This window comes from Oncorhynchus clarkii, chromosome 28 (genome assembly GCF_045791955.1).
Source record: "Oncorhynchus clarkii lewisi isolate Uvic-CL-2024 chromosome 28, UVic_Ocla_1.0, whole genome shotgun sequence".
Classification (NCBI taxonomy): Eukaryota; Metazoa; Chordata; class Actinopteri; order Salmoniformes; family Salmonidae; genus Oncorhynchus; species Oncorhynchus clarkii.
In genome coordinates, this window is record NC_092174.1 from 13,468,202 (window position 1) to 13,494,837 (window position 26,636).

A 26,636-nucleotide genomic window follows, 5' to 3' on the forward strand; every position below is an offset into this window, starting at 1 on the left:
AGATCAGAGTCCAGGAGGTACAGAGTGGCAGGCAGGCAGAATAGTCAGGCAGGCTCGAGGTCAGGGCAGGCAGAATAGTCAGGCAGGCTTGAGGTCAGGGCAGGCAGAATAGTCAGGCAGGCTCGAGTTCAGGGCAGGCAGAATAGTCAGGCAGGCGGGTACAAAGTCCAGAACAGGCAAGGGTCAAAACCGGGTGGACTAGAAAAAGGAGAAAAGGCAAAGCAGGAAAACACACTGGTAGGCTTGGACATTCAAGACACACTGGTAGGCTTGGACATTCCAGACGAACTGGCACAGAGAGACAGGAAACACATGGATATATACACTGGGAAAGACAAGCGACACCTAGAGGGGGTGGAGACAATAACGAGGACAGGTGAATCAGATCAGGGCGTGACAGTACCCTAATAAGGGTGCAGAATGCATTCCAGAACTGAGACGAGAACCCCGATCAGAGACCATGTCTGCCGGGAGTCTATGGATCTGGAAGACATGCTGCACCATAAGCTGGGCCATCTCCTTGGCAGAAGGTAGTTTGGGGAGAGGGATGAAATGGGCGGCCTTGGAGAACCTGTTGACTACCGTCAGAGTGACAGTGTTACCATCTGACGGAGGGAGCCCAGTGACAAAGTCCAGAGATGAGACCAGGGACGACGAGGAACCAGTAGTGGCTGCAGGATTTCATAGTTTTGATGTCTTCACTATTATTCTACAATTTAGAAAATTTTAAAAATAAAGAAAACCTTTGAATGAGTAAGTGTGTCCAAACTTCTGACTGGTACTGTAAACGTTATAGTTTGATTATCAAGAACATAGCTATCTAGTACAGAATTTTTGTAAAAAATTTGCCAGTTAGCTAGCTAACGACTTCCATATTCTCTATATCAGTCATGCATCTCGCAGTCTTTTCAGTGCCACTGGTCTTCTACCCCAGAGAAATCCTTGATAACAAGCCAATGTTCGGCTAGAGGATGGAGTCTACATCGGCGCGGCATCCGACCTAAAAGATGCCCAGGATCTGACTAATGCTGGCATTACCTACATACTTACAGTGGACTCAGAGCAGCCCACTTCACCCGATGGGTCATTTAGGATGAAGCGTGTCCATGCCCTGGACGAGTCCTCCACAGACCTACTCAGCCACCTGGATGACTGCATCCTCTTCATATGCGATGCTTGCAAGGCATCAAAAGCTGTCCTTGTGCATTGGTGTGCGAGCCCTATCAAATCTGGAGTGGCCTAATGCACATCATGATGATAGCCTCATGCATTTGACATGTAATTGAGTTTTTTTGTTTTAGCCATGTAGGGCATAGTCAGAGTGCGGCGGTGGTGGTGACTGCTTACTTGGTGAAATGTCACAAAATGAACTTTGGGGATGCATACGCCAAACTCCAGCAACTTAAACCTGATGTAAAGTAAGCAAAGTAAGCTGTGCGTTTTGTTATACCATTCAACAGTAGGGTCTGTTATGTCCGTGAAGATTTGGGACTGTTTATTATTATCAGTCCATTTTTGTCACATTGTTCAGTGTGAAATAAGAATGCATTTAATTTTTGTGCACTTATTATGCTTGAACATTTGGTATTATTATTTCGTATTCATGTATCTTAACACAATATAAAGCAGTCTTACTGACTTACTACATTTAGCAGATTAGTTAATTAAACAGAATTCAAACTGAATGATAGGTTTGTGGGGATGAAAACCTACAAATGGGACTCCTTGATGACTACCATTGAGAACCACTAACTCAGCGTTTACTTGTTATATGAAGTGTCTTCATAGTCTCCCTTGTTTTCTTTCAGCTCTTGTGCCCAAAGTGCACCTCAAAGTTGGGCTCATTGTACTGGTGTGGGGAGCAGTGTTCCTGTAGTCGATGGGTGACTCCTTTCTTCCTGATACATAAAAACAGAGTGGATGAAATTAAACACATTAGTATAGCCACAAGATCCGGCGCCAGGATAAAGTGACTAAGGGGCCAGTTGAAATCAGCGAGGGGAACAATTTTAGGGGGTACTTGCATTGGAATTATATTGAATTCTGCTTATATCAAGCTTTTACCACAATAAACATGAAGTTCAAATGCCGAGAGTCCGAGACCATTGATTGAATGATTTTGAAGTGAGAGGTCGGTGCGAAATCTGTAGCCAGTCTTTGCCTCGCTATATCAGCACAATGGACAGCACCCTACAAACTAAAGTAAGGCTGTTTTGGGACTGAATATAGGCTTCAGACCTGTTGACACAGAACTTTTGACATGGGAAACAAAATACTACATCTGCAGTAACTGAGTAATCCAGACACTCTCTCCCTATGAACCAGTTGCTATAAAAGAAAAAAAAAATTCGACAGAAAACAAGCGGGTAGGGTATGAGTCCTCCTCTGTTCCAAGATCGTCAGGAACAGTCAGAGTTGGAGGAGGCTGAAGGGTGCTACCTACCCTTCAACAAGCATCGCCAGGATAATAGCCCCTCATGCGGAGCTAGCTGGAGCTCGACAGCATCATCAATTTCTGATAGCCATTGTGGCAGATTAGCTGGTTTGAGCTAGCTAAATAGGCTAAGGCTAATAACACTAATGCTTGGCTAAGAAGCTAACTGAATTCTGTAGTGGTGGGGCATGAGGCAGAGTTGAGTGAAGCAGCTTCAACGGTAAACCTGACCCCACATTTATAAATCAAAATCAAATATTAAAGGCAGAGGTGTATCACATTATTTACTTATCCTACCACAAATGAGAAGCGTTTTCCCCCTGCTTTTTATGGAAAACCAAAACAGTCATACCTAACCACCCCATGGGCTTTCTATAGCCCCCCTACGCACACCAGGGCACGCTCTGTCCATTGTGCTGACACAGCGCGGTGTAGATACTGATTTTGCGCTAACCTGTCACTCAATCATTTACATTTTTTTTGCTATTTTTATATAGTGACATAAAACTAAGGGCATAAGTTTCAACTGATGGGGTTAAGCCCCTTTTGCCCCCTCGTGGAGCCGGATCCGATAGCCACACTCAAATCAAGGACATTTAAAATGACAAAGATGATTTATATCAATAATAATAAAGTACTACATAGCTGTCAGAATAGCTGTCTCCATTTTCCCCTGTGTACCAGTAAATGTTTCATAAGTGTCTGTCTACGATGCAGGACACCTACAGTTTTTTCTACTACGGACATATCCATTGAGTAAGGTCTAAAAAGTTTGATCAAAGCAGATTACAATAATTGTAAATATGCCTGTTGAGCTCCATGGTGTATCTGGAATAGATGTCTTATTTCAGAATTTCTGTCTAAACATACATCTACCAGAAGGATACCCTTCTACTTCCAAATACTTATATCCATTTATTTTATTTCTATAATCCACATGATGAAGTTACCGTCTATGTTAAAATTGTGGATGTCAGGTGTGCTGCTAGTTCAAATAGTTGTTGTGTTTTGTCAAGAACAGCCTCTGAGAACACTTGGTTGGTACAGCCTCTGAGAACACTTGGTTTGTAGCCAAATGTCCCTCTTCGTGGTCCGTACTAATAGCAGGACGTGTTGGTTTACACAGAGGATTACACAGCGGTTACAGTGGAGAACGTTGAGATAGATAGAGGACTCATCATGGCTATAACCATTTTAAAATGGAGATTGCCATTGAGGGCTTTCACCATTTTAAAGTAGCCAACTGGGTGTGGATTTCTATGGGTTGGGAGCAAATAGCCAATAAAGAAGAAAATTAACTACTTTAAAATTGAGATAGCCCATGTTGTCACATATGCTAAACTGGCAGTGATACAAATATGAGTGCTCTATCTATCTCTATGGTGGAAAGTCGACGCCAAACAAGGAAATGTGACCACGTATTCTTTGTTGTGACGATATTGAGAATTCGTAACATTAGCGAAATGGCAGAGTTACGGTTGGATTTAGACAGTAATTTACAGTATGGCCCTTTTGGCAGCGATTTAGCGGATATTTGCATTGACCAGGATGGTGAATGGGGTAGGTGCGATGCGTATATAATCTTTGTTATTACATAAATAGCTGTGTTGTAAACGCTAGCTACATGCGACCAATGATGTGTATAAACCCTATATACATCATTGCGTGCAACTTCATTGACTGTCAGGAAATTAGATGCCACCTAACAGTATCATTAAACTGTGTACGTATTCCACTGCTTGACTTGGAATAAAATAGGTGCCGGTATTGTTTACATTTAGGTGCAGGAGCTCCACAATACTTTTGAGATAATATTCTATAAGAGGAACGGGCTCAAACAGTAGAACATTTGAAGGGCCGGTATTCTGCTTCGGTGAGCTCATGCCCAATTCAATCACTGCTGTGTTCAATATATAACATGCGTTTTGGTGCTCATACTCAGCAGTACAAACCCAACGTTTTGACTGAGATGGCCATAAGCAACTTCCTCCCCATCTTGCTGCATATTTGAATGTATTGAAGCTACTTTGGAAAGTTTGAATAATCTTTTGCAACCTTGAAACATATATAATTAGCGACGTTGTAATATTTCACGGATCTCTTCCTCCTGCAACGTTGTTACAGACATCAACTTGTTGGAAGAACTTGAGAACCTAAGTGATGCAGAGGAACTCCTTCAAGAATTCGAGTTCACACCACGTGATGAAACAGCACTGAAAGAGGTAGTGCAACACATTTCAGCCTCTATGTAATGCTGTGTGTTATTATCCTACTGTGTGACAGTTAACAAGACTGCACCTTCCTCAGGTGAATGACATTAATCTGTTACAATGGAGATCCTTCACCAGTGGAGATACTGACGCTTGCTGCACAGGTAAAAAAAAAAATCACCAGCATTGCGTCACTTTCAGTTAACCTATAACAGCCATGACTCAAGATTGGGTTGTTGGCCCCATACCAAGACAAAGTAAGTGAAGAAGACTGTCAGAAACCCTCCAAGAACCCAGTGACTTCCTGGTAATAGATTAGAAATCACATACAGTACACACACACACAGTCCCTCTACGTCTCCTGGTCACCCCCATGTCAGTAGACATTAGGTGGATGTCTTTAGCGTGGGAAAGTTGCACCTGTGAGGCCCCCCCCCCCCCCCCCCCCGTACTGTGTTGGGTAGAATGTCTATTCATTCACATGGGACGTTAAAGAGGAAGGGACACTGTAATGTGATGCCTCTGCTGACAGATAGTTGGATTGAGTTCCTATTGTTACGTTGGCAGGTGTTGGAGTTCCTGGGTCCTCCCTATCACCTGGATCAGCACTCAGTGATACCTCCTCACTGTCACCGCTGTCTCTGAAAGTAAGTCTACGCTTCACATAACACTCTGTGTTAAGTAGAAGGCTAACCACTCACGAGTCTCACTCACTTCTCTCTTGTGCATGCACATCCCTACCAACAGGAGGATGCCGTGTCTGTGCAGCCTTTGCCGACAATGCTCACTCCTGGAAAGAAAATGCACAAGTGGGTCAGCCAATCTCCCAGAGGTAGGACGTCTCTTCAGGTCAGCTAAAACATTCATGATAAATCATTGATATGTAACAATATGGTGGATATATGGTGTCGTGTATGTCAAAATGTGGGACGCTTTTTTTTTTATCTTCAGAAAATCATTGAACCTGTCTGGTAATACACATATTATAGTTTATCCCACTCGCTACTGTAAATCGCTCATAATAAGAGCGTCTGCAAAATGACGTAAATGTGAATGTATTTATCACACTCTTTTTTTATTGATCTCTTATTCTATCGTTCTCTTCCTGCCAGCCAAGCCTACCAAGCGACCTGCCCACCCACCCCAGAGGGTGTCAATCCAGCCCAAACCGCCCCCCTCTGTCCCTCTAACACAGCCTGTGGCCCCTTTTCTCAAAACCAGGACCATTGTCATCCAGCCCGTTAGCCTACAGACTGTGGTCTCAGTGGTCAAGGCACCACCGCCTGTGACCGTCCATGCTACTGCCCCCTCTACTGGTGAGAGAAAGTTCATTCTGTTGTAGTCTTGTGTTGTCTTCACACAATCAAATGTCTTTACCGGTGATTTGAATAATGTGCACAGTTTGTTGTCATTAATGTCCATCTATATTGGTGTGTCTCATTCACTGAAGTAATTCAGGTTATTTGGCTTGCTCAAAGTCCAATAGTCCTTTGACTTGCTCCCGTGAAGCTCAGTTGGTAGTGCATGGCGTTTGCAATGCCAGGGTTGTGGGTTCAATTCCCACGGGGGACCAGTGGAAGGTGTATGCACCCACTACAGTAAGTCGCTCTGTATATTTCGCTTCTGCTAAATGACTCAAATAAAAAAATCTAGTGACCCATTTCCCTATCTGAAGTGGTCTAAGTGCATGTTGTCTGTATACCCGATTGTGGCATTTGAAAGAAAAGTAAAAGCCGACTCATCATCCAAAATGAAAGTGGAACAGTTCGAATCATTTGTATCCTCTATGACTGCACATGTGGCTCTTGACCACAAGGTGTCCTCAGTCTGTTGTCTCTTGTTCAAAGAAGACTACTGCCTCCTCCTCAATTACAGCAACACTGTGTCTGGCTTATGACTGGCCGGTGTATACCCTGCAGGAACCTCAAGGACAGAGTTTGAAAACCACTGTGTGGAAATATTCATGTTTAAAAACATGTATTTCATGAACGTCAGCACAAAGCACACTCATATCAACTGTAACTGCCGTAACCCTCATTTATATGCCAATGATCAAACGGATACATCCATTGTATAGGCCTTGATGTCATCAGTACAACTACTCACCTCCTCCGATGGTCCCTATTCACAGTAGTCATCCATGTTCTCTCTGAGACAGTAATGTCTTGGCCCATTAGTAGCCTGACTAAAATACTTTAACCTCAATAGGAATTCAGGGCTACTTGTGTTATTTCAGATTAACTAGCATGGGAGCAGTTCCCTACTACACTCCAATAGACTTCACGAGAGCCAGGGCGTTGAAGGTGACTGTGGCAGGGCTTCATTGTTTGATAATGGGTCTTCGGGGGACTGAAGGGGTCTGAGGGAGGGACAGGCTCTCAGCACTAAACAAGAGTCTGACTCTGGATCTTTAGTGGGATGGATTCGGGGTGTTGATGAGGTTTTCTTTTGGTGGGGGGGGGGGGGGGGTCCATAACCCATACAGGTGACCAGACATCCTTAGTGATCGTGGGTGAGGGTGAGAAAAAAACTACAGTCTGGTTAGGAAGAAGATAAAATAGAATACTATCTGAATCCAGGTCTGATCGTATGAGATGAGCTTTGTAAAGAGCGATTGTACATGTTCCCCAGCTGAAAAATGCTGTTTACTATGACAGTAATCCATCAATTATTACAGTGATGTACTCTTAAGTGGAAAAGGCCCCAGTGGGACATGGGATGGTCTCAGATCTGCATGCGCTTTAACTCGTCTTACTCTGTCATGCCATAGCCTAAAGCTCATCCAGGTCTGGGACAGGGCTAAAACAGACAGACAGAAGGGTTGAACTATTTCTTAACTCTGCATCTGGTCTTTGTCATCAGCAGTTCACACAATGCATCTCAAGCCGAAACAGTTGATTGGACCCCAGATCACTTCCCCAGCCCCTGCCTTCCTCGCTGTCACCAACCAGGTGGTCACCGTGCCAACTGTCCCCCATGTTACCATGGGGACCACTGCCCTCACTGGCCATGCCCATCCCATGACGGTGACCTATCACAGCACAGCAGTGAACACTGAGGTACGTTTGACATTGAAATGGATCTGACCTCTGTGTGTCTGCTTTCTATCAAATTGAATTACTTCAGTCTAATTAATTGCAATGAAATTAAGTATCCAAAATGGAAGCCTAGGGCTGGATGGACATCCTGTTGCAATTTGCCAAAGGAAACTGTTTGATTCTAGAACTTCTTTGAGTCTCACTATGTGTTAGAACTGTTAGCCATCTCCAAAGCTTACGTGGCTAAGTGATGGCCAGAATGTAGTGCCAGGAATTTTCTTTGAAATCAAGCATTTTGCTGTGTCATGGTTTGTCTCCTTGCTAGAAGGCAAGGATGGATTTTGTGTGTGGGGGGGGGTTGCTTACATTGACGGACCAACCGTCAGGTCAGGGAGAACACGACATAGTCTTCCTCCTCCTCCCATTCTGGGGGCTCATGTAAGGCTGGTAATCAATTGTGTTTGACCTTTAACCCCCTGGGAACCTGAGCAGGGCACAATGTCTGAATGGGTCTTTTGAAAGGACTAACAGTCTGTGGCTGTGCCCAGAGAGTAAGGACAAGGAGGCCCACAGGAAGATGGGTGATTTATCTCCCTGTTTCAAACCAAAGAGGAGATAAAACAATCGTTGCCATCACCGGTAAAACATGACAGTTGTTTCTGGCTTCGCCTTGTACCTAATATCATCCCTTAGCCCTGATATATTCAAAATGTAGCTCAACCTATCACAGCCTCTCATTCTCTGAAGTTGTCTAAGAGTTTAGCTAGGGTCATGATGTGGTCTGAAAATAGCACCATCATAGTGAGGAAGTAGGAAATTATTATTATTATTTTTTTATATTTTTTTATAGTTTTACATCTCTGAGCTACTATATAAATATTTAATTATCATAATTTCCAGTCTTGGTCGACAAGTTGTAAATAATCTGACTGAGCCAACAACTCGATAGCAATTACTAGGGCTACTAATGGGTGAAATATGTTTGCCAATCTTTACCACTGTAAAACCCACATTTTGTAGCTTAACACAGACATAATAATTAGAAATTGTATTGGAGAAACTCCTGCCTCCTAAACAATAAGATATTTTCATAAAATAAATTATTTTATATTTATTTACAATAAATTATTTTATATTTAGCTTATCCACTTTCTTCACTTTTAGAAAAGTCAAATAATATAATTTTCACTACCACAGTGCTACACATGGTCCTAAACTGTGGTTAACTGTTATACATTATTATTTCTTCAAGACAAGGCTAAATAAACCAGTCACCCCAGCTGTCCTTATGTCACCTTGTTGGAATGGGTGAGTAGCCTAATATGAGGGGCTTTCCTATGTCACATGAACGACCAGGCACCAGCACTCCATCCCCAGTACTACTAACATTTACTCAGCGATGACGCAACACTGTGCCAACACGCCAAATCTAAATATATCTTCACTTGAGGGAACTTTTTAAGAACAAGCTGAAATATCCCAGTTGTTATGAGACAGGTATACGTTTCAGATATATGTTCTACGTTACAAGAAAACATTGTTTGAGATGTTTCCAATCTCTCCTCACCACATCATGTTATTTACCTATTTTAGGCTGCAAAATGTTGATGATATAAATATTTAACTTACCAACCACATAAGGACAGACCCCATCACTCTACTCATGTTACATCCGTGAGACAACATGTTACATCCGTGAGACAACATGTTACATCCGTGAGACAACATGTTACATCCGTGAGACAACATGTTACATCCGTGAGACAACATGTTACATCCGTGAGACAACATGTTCTGCATCCGTGAGACAAACTCCTCCAGGTAAGTGTTACCACAGTAAAAATCCAGGTGCTCCATTTCTGTCTGACCACTCTCAGGCCCTGTGGGTTTTAAAGTGGCCTTGCCCTCCTAACTACCAGCCTCATCCCTCCTCCACCTGTCTGGGACCACCAAGCCCTCCAGGCAATAGACACCCATATCTCTTGATGACTCCCACCTCCCTCCTGATGTCTGGATGGACACTGGGCAGACCCAGGCTTGTTGAGTGAGCACATATGTTGACTGGAGTAAGATATGACTTAGGCTAGACGTGTCACCACTGTGTGCATTTAATTTGAGTGAATAAATCATGGAATAAACCAGAACACAATGCTGGAAGCTACTCTCCAAAAAGGTACGCACAAGAAAGAGGATTTAGACACCCACCATCTCGGAATGTTCTGAAATCGTTTCTGTAGTTATTTTGTTGAAATATAATTTGATCTCAGAAATGAGGCAAATTTATTTCACCCAAATTGGCATTTAAAATGTATAGGTTTCAGATAATAGTCAATGAATGTAGTACCCAAATACAATTTGGACCAAACTTCTTCCTACTAATAAGTAAGACATGAGAAATCAAAAGCCACCCATGGACCCCCACACCACATGCCAATCTCAACCCCAACAACCAGTATTCAGTATTAGTTATCTAAGTTTGACACGTAGTATGAAGCTGTGGTTTTGAATATTGCTTCTCCATACTATGTCATGTATTCCCTGTGAATCTCGTAATGTTTTTTGGATCTGTGGCATCCAGTGGGTAAAACCTGGAACTTGTAGACTACTTTATGGTAAATAATGTGAGCAACTTCAACAGATTCACAGGGAATACATTACATAGTATGAAGAAGCATTACTCCAAGCTTCAGCTTCATATTATCAAACATAGAGAACTGATACTGTATACTGGTTGTTGGGGTTGGATTGGCATGGGGTTGTGGGAGTTCCGTGGGTAGCTTTTGAATTTTGGGGAGGGGGGGTTTCCTCATGTCTTAATCATTGTTAGGAAGACGTTTGGTCCAAATCGGATGTTGGGTACTATATTTATTGAATATCTAAACCCTATATATTAAAATGGACCATTTTATGGGTGCAATAAATTCATAAAATTACATTTTAACAAAATAACGTTTCAGAAATGCCAATCCTATCTTTTTCTAACAACAGAAACGATTTCGGAACAATCAGAGATGGTGGGTGTCATGGCTTGCTGAAATTACATGAAGCGACTCAATACAGTAACCTATGTAGGACCCTGTAGTTTTGCCACTGCCAATTTAGCCTCTCACTGACATAATCCATGTTCCTTGTTGTTTTAATGCACTGTAGTAGCATCACTGGCTTGGCTGCACTGTTTTTGACAAATTACATTTCATATCAATTTATGGCTGTGCTTCTACAAAGCAGGGGGAGGCTATGCAGAGACGCTGCTAGATAATCATAGTGTAATTTAGGAGGCCAACTTCCTGCCAAAATGTCTTCTTGATGCTCCTGGGAACTGGAATCGACGGCCAAGGAATAGGATGAATGGTTTTCAAAAAGCAGTTAAAAAAGAAAAAATCTTGATTCAGAAAAATGAACAGACTAGGACAGTAGGGATGATAGATAGATCATTTGAATAGCTCATGGTGGAGAAGGCTCGAAAAGCCTTTTCTGGAACGTAATTCACTATCTTTGAAGACATCCTGTTCATGTACTGTACTGTAAGTCTGTGTACAGTACAGTAGCGTATGGCTTAATCCAATCAAACCCACATTGTAGTATTTGCTGTACGCATTAGCTCTTTTCCCATGATAAAATAAAATCACTGGATGGCTTTGGGTACTGTTAAAACCAATTTCTTTACTAGTACAAAGTAGACATCCCTCACAGGTAGATGCCAATTCTAAGATTAACACATGCTTGTGCATGCATCCACACTCATGTCTGGGAGTAGTTTGTTAACAAAGGCACTGCATAAGAAGGGCTAGGGCAATTTAAAGCAATACCGTAAAACAATAACTTCATGGTCCTCCGAGCTTGATGTTATCTCACCACACAAAAACTGCTTATTTCCCCATTCCCCCCCACTGTCCAGAGTTTTACATCAACAACAACAAACATCCCATCCTCCAATCAACAACCACGCTGTAATCTACATCTCTTCAGAGCACCAACTCATTGTTTCACATAATTCTAATTTTCAGCCTCGTATTCAGATTATGTTCCCGACTCACAGTTTACCCCACAGTCACTGAAGTGCTAGATTGCTGACTGTCTACCATTGTGGAGGAGGGGGAGTTTGTACTGTTGGCAATGTAGTAGTTACTAAAGGCAGGGTATCATCTTCCCCTTGCAGGACACGTACCCCACCCTCCAACCCCACTATTGGGTAACCAGACATGCACTTTTCGATTTTCCAAAGAGGTCACCGATGGCAGGGTTCCCCCCTCAACGGAGACCAAATAAAATGTGTGGTCTGCATTTGCATAGCCCTGAAATCTGTGCTGTTGGAAATGCTATGACGCATGGCCTCAGAAATGGGCTGCAGCAGACAAAGCCGTTTGAATGCTATAGCAGGGTTCTCCTGTGGTCAGTGGCTCAGTGGTAGAAAGACTCTGAGGGCATTGGAGGACAACAGAATGTATGCCAGTTACTAGACTCTTGAGTGTCTGGCTCTGAGTTTACGTAAACAATGGCTGTCTGCCTTCTAAAAATAAAATGGAACTGGTAGGACTAACCTGTGCACTTTATCCTGTTTCATTGAATCCTATTTATTTTTTTCCTAAAACATTGCAAGAGCATTCCTCTATGGGTCATTATTTAACACTGAGAATGTCCTGTCCCCTTCTCTCTCTCCCTGGATGGCCGTTCTTAAATAATCCCACCATTAATTATGTCGGCGTCCTAACAATGTCCGTCCAGCTCCCAGCCCACTCAGACATGGAAAAAGTCTGTGTGTGTGTGTGTGTCTGTACATGTGCGAGCGTGCGTGAAGTTAGGACGTATGAGGTCCGTTCTGGGGAAACATGCTGGAGTCATTATCAGCTTGTAATTGATGATTCCGGGTCACTTTTTCCACCTTTCGCAGCAGCTGCACCTGTTGGGTTTTATTGAGTGAGTATGTGACTGAGTGTGATGTGCTGTGTTAGACAAACAAATAGCCTGCTCTGTCTGAACATTCAAGATGGCGTCCAAAAGGGTTTACTGCCGGATATGGCTTACGTCTGGTGTAACTGGTGTCACCAGATTTGGTTTTGTAAACACACAGCCAATGCCATCTGCATGCCAAGGCCAATGTACACGTGTCATATCATCTTTGAATTCTGCTGTGTTGCGGACATCCTTTTTTAATTGTTCATGTTTGTTCGGAATAGGTGGAGTTAAGCATGGTGTTGGTGTGTGGGTTTGATTCTCACGTGGACCACATACTGTATGTACAGTGAAACCGGAAGTTTACATACACTTAGGTTGGAATCTCATGTTTTCAACCACTCCGCAAATTTCTTGTTAACAAACTATAATTTTGGCAAGTCGTTTAGGACATCTACTTTGTGCATGACACAAGTCATTTTTCCAACAATTGTTTACATACAGATTATTTCACTTATAATTCACTGTATCACAATTCCAGTGGTTCAGAAGTTTACATACACTAAGTTGACTGTGCCTTTAAACAGCTTGGAAAATTCCAGAAAATGATGTCATGGCTTTAGAAGCTTCTGATTTACTAATTGACATCAAGGCCTACCTTCAAACTCAGTGCCTCTTTGCTTGACATCATGTGAAAATCAAAAGAAATCAGCCAATGCCTCAGAAAAATAATTGTAGTCCTCCACAAGTCTGGCTCATCCTTGGGAGCAATTTCCAAATGCCTGAAGGTACCACGTTCATCTGTACAAACAATGGTACGCAAGTATAAACACCATGGGACCACACAGTCGTCATACCTCTCAGGGAGGAGACGCGTTCTGTCTCCTGGAGACGAACGTACTTTGGTGTGAAAAGTGCAAATCTATCCCAGAACAGGTAGCAAAGGACCTTGTGAAGATGCTGGAGGAAACAGGCACAAAAGTATCTATATCCACAGTAAAACGAGTCCTATATCGACATAACCTGAAAGGTCGCTCAGCAAGGAAGAAGCCACTGCTCCAAAACTGCCATAAAAAAGCCAGACTACGGTTTGCAACTGCACATGGGGACAAAGATCGTACTTTTTGGAGAAATGTTCTCTGGTCTGATGAAACAAAAATAGAACTGTTTGGCCATAATGACTATCGTTATGTTTGGAGGAAGAAGGGAGAGGCTTGCAATCCAAAGAACACCATCCCAACCGTGAAGCACGGGGGTGGCAGCATCATGTTGTGGGGGTGCTTTGCTGCAGGAGGGACTGGTGCAATTCACAAAATAGATGGCATCATGAGGTAGGAAAATTGTGAATATATTGAAGCAACATCTCAAGACATCAGTTAGGAAGTTTAAGCTTGGTCGCAAATGGGTCTTCCAAATGGACAATGGCTCCAAGCATACTTCCAAAGTTGGGGCAAAATGGCTTAAGGACAACAAAGTCAACGTATTGGAGTGGCCATCACAAAGCCCTGACCTCAATCCCATAGAAAATTTGTGGGCAGAACTGAAAAAGCGTGTGCGAACAAGGAGGCCTACAAACCTGACTCAGTTACCACAGCTCTGTCAGGAGGAATGGGCCAAAATTCACCCAACTTATTGTGGGAAGCTTATGGGAGGCTAACCGAAACATTTGACCCAAGTGAAACAATTTAAAGGCAATGCTACCAAATACTAATTGAATGTATGTAAACTTCTGACCCACTGGGAATGTGATGAAAGAAATAAAAGCTGAAATAAATAGTTCTCTCTAACTATTATTCAGAAATGTACATTCTTAAAATAAAGTGGTGATCCTAACTGACCTAAGACAGGGACTTTTTACTTGGATTAAATGTCAGTAATTGTGAAAAACTGAGTTTAAATGTATTTGGCTAAGGTGTATGTAAACTTCCGACTTCATCTGTATGCTGAATATGTGTGGTAACTTTGAACTGTGACCATGTCACATTCATTATATCAGTCCCTCCTTCTCCACCTGTCCAGGCGTGTGTGGTGCGGCGGCAGCAGAGGATGGTGAAGAACCGTGACTCGGCCACGCTGTCCAGGCTGAGGAGGAAAGAGGCCCAGCAGGCTCTGGAGGCCCGTCTCAGGGGGGCACTGTGTGAGAACCAGAGGCTGCTCCGGGAGAACGGATCCCTTAGGACCCAGCTGGACGGACTTCTCACGGAGGTGAGGGACGGCCCGGGTTTGGAAACCTTAAAATTGCACCGTTCCTTCTTAGCTTGAGAAAACCACAGATCGAAAACGTAAGATAAGTGGAAACAATGGGGTGGAAACCATGACTTGTCCTTTTCACTCACTTACATAGCAGTGATTGTCTTAAAGAAGGGTTGCGTTTTTGAATCTATTTGAACGGTGCCACAGGCACGAAGAGCAGGGATGTGTTTAAGTCCAGGAAGTTGCTTCGTCCCTTGTGCTCTTGATCAATCCCTTGATCACTTTTTGGATCTGATAGGACAAGATCAGATTTCAGAGGAATTCATAGGTGAAGCATTAAGCAATATGGCAGTAACCCCACCTTGGCCTATGGTAAGCGAGAGGGGATTTTCGCCACATTGTTAACACCTATCCAATCCTCTTGGACTTCCGCAAGTGCACAGGGGCAAGGCCCTAAGGGTTGATTCATTTTATTGAAGTAATCACTGATCTAACATGATTTGATAGGTGAAAGCTTTTGCCAATGCATAGCTTGCGTAGATCCAGCTAGGTGAAATCAGTCGATTGGTCTCTTACTCCACAGAACACTGTTCTGAAGGTGACGGCTCCAAAGAGACGGGCTGTGTGCCTTATGGTCGTCCTGGTCTTCTTCGTGCTCAACACGGGTCCCATAAGGTGAGCGTGTGTGTGTGTGTGTGTGTGTGTGTGTGTGTGTGTGTGTGTGTGTGTGTGTGTGTGTGTGTGTGTGTGTGTGTGTGTGTGTCACTAGTGTGTCATGACAACCCTCCACAAGCTCTCATACAGTGTGTCACGACAACCCTCCACAAGCCCTCATGCAGTGTGTCACTGTAGTATATGTCACAACCAATGTGTTTGAGTCTCTCTCCTCCAGTTTCCAGACTTAACATCAACCACATTTACATATGATCATCTATGCAAATGAATGCAAATGAATGATCTATCAATGGGTGGCTTTTATGTCAGCCAGTCAGTCAGTCAGCTCTTTGCTATGTCCAGAGTTGGATAATTCACCAACATGCCTTATAAATTAGGCGTTTCCCCCCAATGTCTCGGAAAAAAGGCCACACCCCCCCCCCCCCCCTCAAAAAATTCCCTCACGAAGGAAGGCTTCGGAAAGTTGGATGTGAGTCGGGAGAGGAGAGGGGAGTTTTCCATACGCTCAAGCTTCCCAGAACTAGGAATGTGGGAGCGTAGCTTCCCTTCCACACCGGCCGGCCGGTTCGGAGAAACAGCCTGGAGATAATATTTCATTTTTAGACTCTAAATGTATTCTACCACTCCGTTCTGAATGGACATGTCCCTTTTAAATCCTCTCACAAGAATTTGTTCAGTAAACCCCAGTCAGGAACTGAGCGAACTTTCGCTAATGTTTCCTGCTCATGGTGAGACTAGTTTTAATAAAAACAACACCAGTGTTTCCAGTCATAGCTCAAGTCAATATGAAATATTTTTTTTCAATGAATAAGTTCCTGCTGCTGAGTTGAGTCTTTTTTTCACTCCCACGTTTGGTTTTCATTTGCAGGAATTTGAGGGGTGTACTTTTTTTTGTGTGTAACTGTTTTCATTTGACACTGCTGCACAACTTGTCTATATAAGGAGCCCGACGACGTGTGTCTTTGTGTTGAACACTGCTCTCAGATCTGTAGTGTCTGGTATTGTTTTGGCTCGAGTAGGAGACCACACGGTTTATCCTCTTTTCTCTCACTCTCTCGCTGTGGGTGCGCGCGCGCATGGCCGTGTGTCTTTGTGTGTGTGTGTGTGTGTGTGTTTGTTTGTGTGGTTTAGCCAAGAGTGCCTTCCCTCTCCTACGCCACATTAAGTTTTGTGCGGTTTTCGATCTGTAGTCTGGCCACTATAACCAATGCTTTGCTTCCTGATCTGTTGTTCAGATCACTCTTCCTCTTGTCTTCATCGCCCATCATGGTTGTTTCATGCTTGTGTAGCATTTTGACAATTTTGATAAAAACGAGCGATTGATAAAAACGATTCATAACAAATTAAACACTAAGTTAACATCAAAATGTCAAATGGGAATCCATTTTTGATCCTTGTAATGGCTTCAACCACTGTGTGTATGTGTCTGTGTCTGTGTCTGTGTGTGACTGATTCACTTCAGAACATTTCTGTCCTTAAAGGGAAATGCTCTAATACTCTACTAATGTTCAGATCAACGTGTTAGTCTATGTTGTTCTTGCTGTGTTTGGCCTGACTTGTGTAACTGAAGGCCCTGCCCTGTCCCTCTGGTCTCAGTGTGTGGGAGTCAGAGACCAGCAACTCCAGCCTGTCCACTGGGAAGCCACAAAGCAGCCGACATCTGCTCAGCTTCTCCCCCGACCAACAACAAAGGCGAGGGGAGGAGACACCAGACCCCCAGTCCCCACTGGAGCCCCTGGATGCCCAGTACCCACAATCCCACCAATCCCAGGACAGGTAATTAACACAACATGAACATGAGGGTTTCCTGACTCAATATACTTATAATACTGTTTATACATACAGTGGCGCAAAAAAGTATTTAGTCAGCCACCAATTGTGCAAGTTCTCCCACTTAAAAAGATGAGAGAGGCCTGTAATTTTCATCATAGGTACACTTCAACTATGACAGACAAAATGAGAAAAAAAATCCAGAAAATCACATTGTAGGATTTTTTATGAATTTATTTGCAAATTATGGTGGAAAATAAGTATTTGGTCAATAACAAAAGTTTATCTCAATACTTTGTTATATACCCTTTGTTGGCAATGACAGAGGTCAAATGTTTTCTGTAAGTCTTCATAAGGTTTTCACACACTGTTGCTGGTATTTTGGCCCATTCCTCCATGCAGATCTCCTCTAGAGCAGTGATGTTTTGGGGCTGTTGCTGGGCAACACAGACTTTCAACTCCCTCCAAAGATTTTCTATGGGGTTGAGATCTGGAGACTGGCTAGGCCACTCCAGGACCTTGAAATGCTTCTTACGAAGCCACTCCTTCGTTGCCCGGGCGGTGTGTTTGGGATCATTGTCATGCTGAAAGACCCAGCCACATTTCATCTTCAATGCCCTTGCTGATGGAAGGAGGTTTTCACTCAAAATCTCACAATACATGGCCCCATTCATTCTTTCCTTTACACGGATCAGTCGTCCTTGTCCCTTTGCAGAAAAACAACCCCAAAGCATGATGTTTCCACCCCCATGCTTCACGGTAGGTATGGTGTTCTTTGGATGCAATTCTTTGTCCTCCAAACAAGACAAGTTTAGTTTTTACCAAAAAGTTATATTTTGGTTTCATCTGACCATATGACATTCTCCCAATCTTCTTCTGGATCATCCAAATGCTCTCTAGCAAACTTCAGATGGGCCTGGACATGTACTGGCTTAAGCAGGGGGACACGTCTGGCACTGCAGGATTTGAGTCCCTGGCGGCGTAGCGTGTTACTGATGGTAGGCTTTGTTACTTTGGTCCCAGCTCTCTGTAGGTCATTCACTAGGTCCCCCCGTGTGGTTCTGGGATTTTTGCTCACGGTTCTTGTGATCATTTTGACCCCACGGGGTGAGATCTTGCGTGGAGCCCCAGATCGAGGGAGATTATCAGTGGTCTTGTATGTCTTCCATTTCCTAATAATTGCTCCCACAGTTGATTTCTTCAAACCAAGCTGCTTACCTATTGCATATTCAGTCTTCCCAGCCTGGTGCAGGTCTACAATTTTGTTTCTGGTGTCCTTTGACAGCTCTTTGGTCTTGGCCATAGTGGAGTTTGGAGTGTGACTGTTTGAGGTTGTGGACAGGTGTCTTTTATACTGATAACAAGTTCAAACAGGTGCCATTAATACAGGTAACGAGTGAAGGACAGAGGAGCCTCTTAAAGTTACAGGTCTGTGAGAGCCAGAAATCTTGCTTGTTTGTAGGTGACCAAATACTTATTTTCCAACATAATTTGCAAATAATTTCATAAAAAATCCTACAATGTGATTTTCTGGATTTTTTTTCTCATTTTGTCTGTCATAGTTGAAGTGTACCTATGATGAAAATTACCGGCCTCTCATCTTTTTAAGTGGGAGAACTTGCACAATTGGTGGCTGACTAAATACTTTTTTGCCCCACTGTATGTTCTCTCTTACATGCACACACACACAAATATACAGTGTGTGCACATACAAACACACTACCCTTGTAACTGAACACATAGTTACCCTATTTTTTGTTCCCAGGAGTTTCTTTTAATTTTACGTCAGTTTTTTTAGTTGTTTCCTTTGAATTGCTTCTAAATGCGGTCTGCTGCCATGGCAAACTGATTCATTATCGGTTTGTATTGGACTTATGTCACTGTCATTTCCTGCCCGCAATGATTTAGAAACCTCATCTTTAACCATTTGTTCCACACAGTCTAACACCAGATGGTTCCTTCTCATATAAGGATAAGTAGCACCAAAGAAGCCTTAGCACAGCACTCTAGCCCTGTAGGAAACGTGATGCCCTGTTATGTATCAACGAGAACCAATGGTTCCTGCTAAGTCTCTCACTGACTTGTGATTGTACCTCAGTGTTCTGGCAGAGCCTGTCTCGAGACACTCGTTTACCAGAAGCTGAAGAATGACTTAAGTAAGTAGATGGGATGCTCTTACTGTACGGGAATGTAAATTACTGTAATCATATGTCTGGGGTACACCCTAGGCTCGTTAATTCATTGGACACGGACCCAGTCTTCTCTTGCCTCAGTATGTTCCACATCAGTACTTTTCTGTTTTTATGGACTAATGGAAAATCAACTAGAGGTGTGAGGTTACATAAGTGTTTTCGGTGTTCAGGTACTCTTTACAATTGTCAATTATCTCACTATTCACATAATCTTGGTTCCCAGAATAACCAAATCTTGCATGCACGCTGACAGGAACTCTACTATTTTACACACCATCGGCCAGATCACGCACAGGCTTAGATTGATTGGCTTTAAAGCTGGAATTGTTAATTGGTGAAACTTCCACGTCCATTTGGGATATTACAACAACAAAGTAGTAAAGGCAAACAACAAACTCTTAAAAAAAAAAAAATCAAAGACTTGTTCCTCGGACGTCATTGCACGTGCGATAGAACAGCAGAATACGTACTGCAATTTTTGCAAGCACGCTGCTTGACCCGTCACTCTGTTTTATCAACAGAGCCAAAACAACAAAGGCACGCCCATTTGTGGCGCTGTTTATCCTAATGCAGATTTCATCTTTAAAGCAAGAGCGGAATTGTGGTATAGATCTTGGGGGAGATGAACAGTAGACATGTGGTCTGGGGGTCCCCCCCCCCCAGAATTTGTAAAAAACATTTTTAAATGCATTTTCTGCAATTCTACACAATTTGACATGACTTATTATGCCTCTCTTGAGGGGTATTTTGAAAGCAGTATGTGGAAGGATAATTGGAACGATAAGTCCTCACCATCATTAATGACGGTATTTCAAGGCAAATATTAAGAAGACACAAACGATAAACACTGACTACTATTGTAAGGATGCACGTTAATATGTACATAGGATATAATCTACTAAGTTGATCATACATTAACGATCACGTTTTGTAGTTTTCATCGTTTACAGGTGGAAGGCATACACTTGGGGGGGCTGAGCTAAAATATACCTTCCAGGATAACAGCTGTCATTTAAGATATATCTCATTGAATATTAAATAAATCTGGTCACTGACACTGGGACACCTCAGGGTTCAGTGTGGTCTAAGTTGAACTGAGGACTGGCTGATTGCCTGTTGAAAAGACTGGGAGAAAGAGAGAGTCAGGGGAGAGTCTCCATTGAAACTGTAAATTAGTCCAGGAGTAATATTTCCCTTACTGTTACCGAAGCTTGAGGGTTGACGTAATTGGTTCCAGGCTGGGCTCTAAAGTTGGCTTACATACATACACACCTGACTGCAAGGCCAGTGCTGGCTTGGATGAGGTTGAGTGACACACTGAAATCAGGCAATTCTAGGATATATTTTTTTCTAGTTAGCAAAACCAGAGAGGTAAGTAAAGGCAGATTGAGGGGCATTGTGTAGTGAAAAGGGTCTGCGTACAAAACAATTGGCAAGTCCTGGTTTTGTGAATATTCCAGCCATGAATAGTCTTTGTACCATGTGGCATTAAGAGCCCTCTTCCTGTTATCTTGTCCCTGCTATGTTCTGGGGAACACCTACCTCCAGGGGGCCCCACAACCCAAAAATAAACAAACAAAACATTTTTGGTTTGTTGGAAAACTGCTAACTTCCTGCTTTTAAAACATTTTGCACTGTTCTATATCTCGGGGAGCATGTTGTCGTCACCCCCCCCATCCCCGTGGCAATTTCACCTATGCTTTAAAGCCACATCTTTGTCTTGGAAAAATGCTCACGAACCAGGAATAAGATGAGTAAAAAAAATAATAATGCTGAATTGAAGAGAAGTAGGTGGACTCAAGTGTTTTACCAGGCTTCTGGAGTAGAATCGGAGGCATCCAAGAGCACTGAATTCTGTCCCAAAAAACAGAACTGTAGACTAATTGATTGGTTGTTTCTGTTTGACTAAGCATCTATTTCCAGCCCTGCTTTTTTTTTTGGGGGGGGGGGGGGGGGGGGATTGAGAGTGCTCATTTTATCTTGGTGGTAATATTTACATCCAGGACTCACGAATGTTACCTTATTTAGACACATCATTCTCTGGTGACAAATCTGTGGGTTGAATTGGAGTGTTACAAGCAGAGCACAATAAAATAGTATTACTAGGGGTGTCTTTTTAGTGGCCAGTTTAATTTTACAGTCACCACTGGTCCGTCCCCATGTATCTAGCTGCCTGCTACAAAGTACTACATCACCTACTGCAAATAGCCTGCTTTGAGCAGATGATAGTACAGTGCTAGGCTAACTCAAACTGTGTGGTAATGGGCCGTTCGATATGAGTAGTCGTAGAACATATAGCCTCGTCATCATAGGAGGCTACATAGCATGAGCAGATCTGGGACTAGGCTATAGAATGTATACACAATACGGCATTTTTTGGGGCTAATGGACCGTTTTGATGCCCGCATTCTCTACCCTATTGTGTCCTTCTGATCTGGAGCCCAGGGCTCATTCATCTGGTCAACGGGTTTGGAAGTGGAAGTTCCACACAGATGTCGGGAACAGACCATTTATCAAACCGTTTCCCAGGAGACCTCCAGTCCAACGTGTGTGTGTGCTTGCGTGAAGACGAGGCCACTGGCTCTGCAGGTTATTGTTGCAGGTCACTGCGTAGAACTCAACGTAACCCCCTTCTTTAACTTATGACCTAATTCATCAACTAAGGGGAAGTGTTTGGCTTTCAAGTCACCTGAGTTGTTGTTTGTTCCAGATGTGAATCAGCTGCTTGTTTAAAATTGATGAACACTTGGGACGTCCGGAGTAAGTGACTGATTATTCCGGGTTCATATTCCAGTCCTTAGGCCACAAGGAAAACCCACAGCATACACCCGCATATCAGCAGCTGGATCACAATGAGATCACAAAGGGAAGGTGAATGTGTTGTTGATGAGGTGTTGATTCATCTCTCTCTCTCCCCTTACCTATCTACCTCTCTCGCCTTAACCTTACCTACCTCCCTCTCACTCCCCCTCACCTCCCTCTCTTCTCTCCCCTCACCTCCCTCTCTCTCCCCTCTCTGTGCTATAGGTGGGAGGATTATACCCCAGAGGAGATGGCTCTAGCTGTGGTCAAGACGGAGTCTCTCCTGTTTGGGTCACCCTCCTCGCCCCCCTGCCAACCCCACTCTCCTGTCTCCAGGTCCAAGTCTCTCCGGTCAGTACTAACCAAGTCCATCTGATTAGTAGCCTACTAACAGCCGAGAATTTGGTTCTACTTAGCCTCAGTCTTCCAGCCTTCTTGTCTCGACCACCAGTATGGAAGTAAGATTAGAACATCTGGCTAGGTACCTCGATTTCAGAATACAATTCCATATTGAACTCACTGTATTACCTACCTGAATTGAGCATAAATGAGTCCACTCGGTACTCTCTGTAGCGCTAGCCTTTGTCTTTCCCACTGCTAACTAGACTGTAATGTGTGAGCCATGTTGGCAGCTCATGAAACCAAACTGTTCACCAGTCATTTTGACGCCGTCACAGTGGAATGAAAAGGTGGCTGGAACTGGGAAACTCACTCAGTCTTCAAGCCGTCATCATTTGAGACGGATGAGGTACACATGAAAGCCAGCAGCTGCCTTCAACAGTTCTTACATAGAAGCCATACTTTATTAACTTCAATCTGAATATTCCTTCTTCCCCTATAATCCAGTCTGACTCAGAACTTGCGAGGCTGGGTTCATCGACACGAAGAGGAGAGAACCAAGTCCACACGCTCTACCACTGATCAGTCCAGACATACAACAGCAGATCAGCACACAACCAAAACTGTCCTGGTAGGTTAGACGACTCTTCTATGACCTGCTTGTCTACAAAACAGCGAAAAAGCTGTACTAACTAGGTCGTTGGTTTTCCCTGGTCAGGTCCCATGGCCCAAATAATGAGACGTTTTAAAGTGTGATCAAACGCCCGTAATGGTCATCGCATATTTTTCAGACAGGTTATTAAGCAGTACCTCAGAGGATATTTAAACTGTCAGTACGTAGGCCGACGTCTACTCCAATAGAGGTTTCGGGTTTCAGGCCCGTGTCAAGACGGCTCTCCATGATGACCCATTTAATAGAGCTGCCACATGAACATAAACAGTTTAGTGACAATATGTGTATTTATCTTGTAATGAGGTCACAGCTGCCGACATCTGACTCAATTTGGCTAATAGCTAAATATTTATTTTTTTGTTGTTATAGGTAATAACGAAATTGAACTTACTGGACTGGACTGCGCAAAAATGCAAATGCTTTCCGTTTGAGTTATATTAGGTTTTATTTTCATCGTTTTTTGGTTATAAAGCCTTTTTGTTATGTTAGATGCTGATATTAGTTGATGGCATTTGACTTGGTTTTGGTATAAGACTTGTTGCTATAACCTCCCCCCTTTCCCACTTGTCAATCTTGAATGACAATTCTTCATGTTTTACCAGTTAAATGTCCAAAAAGTCATTCCAACCATTTGATCCATACCAGTTTCATGGGGATATGCATTTCGATATTCTACAGTTATGCAGTGTTGTTTCAAGTAGCCTACTGTGTTTTGAACGATGTAGTGAGCGAACTGTAGAGCAGATGGTGTTAACAAACTGTAGCATAGCCTACCCGTGCTTCGTTTCAATCAAAGCGTTCGTTCGGGTTCAAATCACCAAGGGTATGACACCAAGTCAACTTGGAACTGTACATCAAACATAGTGATCATCAACGTTGACACTGTAAATGTCAGGAGTTTTATGATATGGAAAAGCGCACATTTTGACTAACGGGTGCTTGGCTTGCATGCATGACATCCGAGCACTATTTATTATAATCCTCAACGTCTCGTCTTTCAAAAAGACATAGAGTCCTCTTAATTTACAGCATTTCCCTCGTTCCGACAACAACAAATGCACGGGAGGGATGGGAGCAACTTCTTGTCGCGCGATGTGCTCAAATTCAAAACGCCTGTCAGTCAAAACCCATCGCTGAGCCTGAGCTCTGACGTATGTTACTGTACCGCCGCAGATTTCCCATTGGACCGTTTACGGGTACAAGTGTAAAGGGTTAACATTGGTTGAGAGAGTTCACATAAAGCTTTTAACCCTGTCTTCATGACGTGTGAGCTACACAAAACTGTCCTTTGTTACTGTATGTACCACTTACTGTAGAGAAAAATATACTAGTTTAGACAGCCAAAGAAATGGTGCCACTAAAATTAGTCGACATGGGACGCAAATGATATCCAGGTCAAACCCAAACTCAGACGGCTGATTCAGATGTAGCTTGCTTTAGACTCTTACAATAGTCTATCCACTCAGAAATCGACAGCTTGGAATTTTGATTTTGAGAAGATTACACATTTATCTAGCTTCCTGTGTAAGATATATTTAAGGGGGTTGCCTAATTGGAAGGAGGGGTTTTGCGCTGTTTATGACACCCTCTGGGTCTTCCAGGAAGTTTAGTGAATTCTCTGTGATGATCGTCGTGGTAGGTAGGAGTGAGAGCATGTAAAGCTATGAATGTTTTATAACGTTAAGAGTTGTACAGCGTTTCGTGCTCAAGGCTAAGACCTCTCACAAACAGATGGAAACTGGGAGCAGACCGTTCCAAACTATTTACAGGCACTTCTACCACCATCTCTCCCACGCACGTAACCCTCAGGGCTAGACCCTGGACATTTCTTCTTACTGGCTGTGAAGAAATGAAGTGCACTACTTTTGACTCGAGCCCTGTTGCATTGGTTATATATAATTTATAGGCTATAGGACATACATGGTGTGAGTGATCAACTCTGCTCAAGGTACTCTTTTATACGACTCAGAGAAACATATTTCATACGGCACTTCTTTGGGTGTGTTTTAAACTCTTCCAGACTTTCCTGTCCTTTGGGAAAACCCCATATGCATGTTCCTCTACCTGCAGCAGAACAAGCTGAAGAAAGGCTAACAATAGAGAACTGTGATTTCTCCGACCTGGAGATTTTATTTATCCTGGTTTTGCAGAATATTTGCACCTCTTTAGCGCTTTTTCCTGGTTTCCCACTTTGAACCTGCAGTATAACTTGATGAGAAGCAGTCTGTTCGATAGAAGTCCTTTGAAGAAGCTAGAAGGGCTGACTATTTCATTCCAGTAAAGTGCAGGGCAGAGGTTGAACCCCCAGACTGTAAGTTTATTACAGTGCAGCTGAAGTCTATCCAATCTCATCTCTGCTCCACACCAGGATGCAGCTCCATAATCTTCTGTTTCTGCCATGTCCTAAAAAGCCTGTGGTAAACTTGTACTACATTCGGTAGGATTTATCGCAGACTAGAGTTAGACTCAATTAGTCTCATTGGAATCCTAATCCCCCTCATCTGTACAGCGGTATGGTGTAATCAAATTAAATCAAGCTTTATTTATACAGCACGTTTTATACATTAAATATTTATTTACCACACATCATAAGAGGATTGAAAAAAACAAAAGAATTACACTAAAAACAGAACGATTAAAAAGCACCCTAAGGAAAAGCTAAGCTAAAAAGGAGTGTTTTAAGATCTCTTTTAATTATGTCCACAGTTTCGGCCCCCCTAAGGTGTACATTCTATACCCTCAGCCTCATTCCTCACCCCTCCTTAAGTCCGTTGTCTACCCTCCTTGAAGCGTGAGGCTGAGGCATGACGATTGACTTACAGCAAGGAGAGTTGTTGATTGACTCAATGAGGGGTGAGGTTTGAGACTGAGGGGGACCTAAAATGTACATCGCTCTAGGCACAAATCTCTAACCACAGTGAAACATTAAACCCCTTTTCAGAGCCTCGGCATGTCACGAAATGCTAGGAAGACTAATTTCTCAAAATGAGCCTGATGCTGTTTGCACAGCTGCTGGCCACACAGCTGCTGGCCACTCATCCTGTTGAACCTACGTGCCTGGACTCACTGTCATTGCCTTTGATTGATAGGCTTTAGTCAGTTGTTTTTAAAGTGTTCATTTCATCCCAGCCTTGTTGGTTTTTATGGTAATATTGCATGTGTCACCCAACGATATGGGTCATATCAAATTATTCCTGAAGTGCTCAAACGTGACTTAAAAGAAGATAACAGAAATGTTTTTAGATTTGGATCGGAACGTTTTAAAAGGGGGAAGTGTATTGAATTTTAAAGGAAAACATTTCAGCTTACATGTATTTTGCATGGTGACAGGTTTTATTCCTGCACTTTAGTTTCACATGTAGTTCACAAGCCATATGTATAGCAGAGATAGGATGAGGATCAGGCTCTTATGGCCAG

The 26,636-nt window shown here is 43.0% G+C and overlaps 2 protein-coding genes across 8 annotated transcripts in view; both read left to right on the forward strand.

Moving 5' to 3' along the window:
* The first annotated feature begins 1,093 nt into the window (after positions 1-1,093).
* LOC139386711 (dual specificity protein phosphatase 12-like) lies at positions 1,094-1,973 on the forward strand. The gene is made up of 3 exons (XM_071132545.1): positions 1,094-1,209; positions 1,302-1,413; positions 1,809-1,973. The coding sequence occupies exons 1-3, from the start codon at positions 1,094-1,096 to the stop codon at positions 1,971-1,973; spliced, it is 393 nt and encodes a 130-aa protein (XP_070988646.1).
* A 1,606-nt stretch (positions 1,974-3,579) lies between these two features.
* The window catches only part of LOC139386645 (cyclic AMP-dependent transcription factor ATF-6 alpha-like), a 43,164-nt gene continuing 20,107 nt past the window's right edge, over positions 3,580-26,636 (forward strand). For 2 of the 7 annotated variants that reach the window (XM_071132401.1, XM_071132403.1), the window contains exons 1-12: positions 3,843-3,994; positions 4,559-4,656; positions 4,742-4,808; positions 5,212-5,291; positions 5,392-5,476; positions 5,757-5,960; positions 7,510-7,703; positions 14,595-14,780; positions 15,352-15,443; positions 17,040-17,219; positions 22,433-22,558; positions 23,054-23,177. In XM_071132401.1, coding sequence (XP_070988502.1) covers positions 3,898-3,994; positions 4,559-4,656; positions 4,742-4,808; positions 5,212-5,291; positions 5,392-5,476; positions 5,757-5,960; positions 7,510-7,703; positions 14,595-14,780; positions 15,352-15,443; positions 17,040-17,219; positions 22,433-22,558; positions 23,054-23,177 — 1,533 coding nt within the window. In that variant the 5' untranslated portion in view covers positions 3,843-3,897. Of the gene's footprint in view, positions 3,995-4,558; positions 4,657-4,741; positions 4,809-5,211; positions 5,292-5,386; positions 5,477-5,756; positions 5,961-7,506; positions 7,704-14,594; positions 14,781-15,351; positions 15,444-17,039; positions 17,220-22,432; positions 22,559-23,053; positions 23,178-26,636 lie in introns of all 7 variants that reach the window. The other 5 variants (XM_071132398.1, XM_071132400.1, XM_071132402.1 and 2 more) reach the window with 4 other exon arrangements.

Bases quoted from the DNA above. Each gene is read 5' to 3' on its own strand.
- LOC139386711 (XM_071132545.1), top strand. From the start codon at position 1,094: ATGAAGCGTGTCCATGCCCTGGACGAGTCCTCCACAGACCTACTCAGC. The intron at 1,210-1,301 runs GTGTGCGAGCCC...TTTTTGTTTTAG, and splicing joins AAAGCTGTCCTTGTGCATTG to CCATGTAGGGCATAGTCAGA. The intron at 1,414-1,808 runs GTAAAGTAAGCA...GTTTTCTTTCAG, and splicing joins TCCAGCAACTTAAACCTGAT to CTCTTGTGCCCAAAGTGCAC.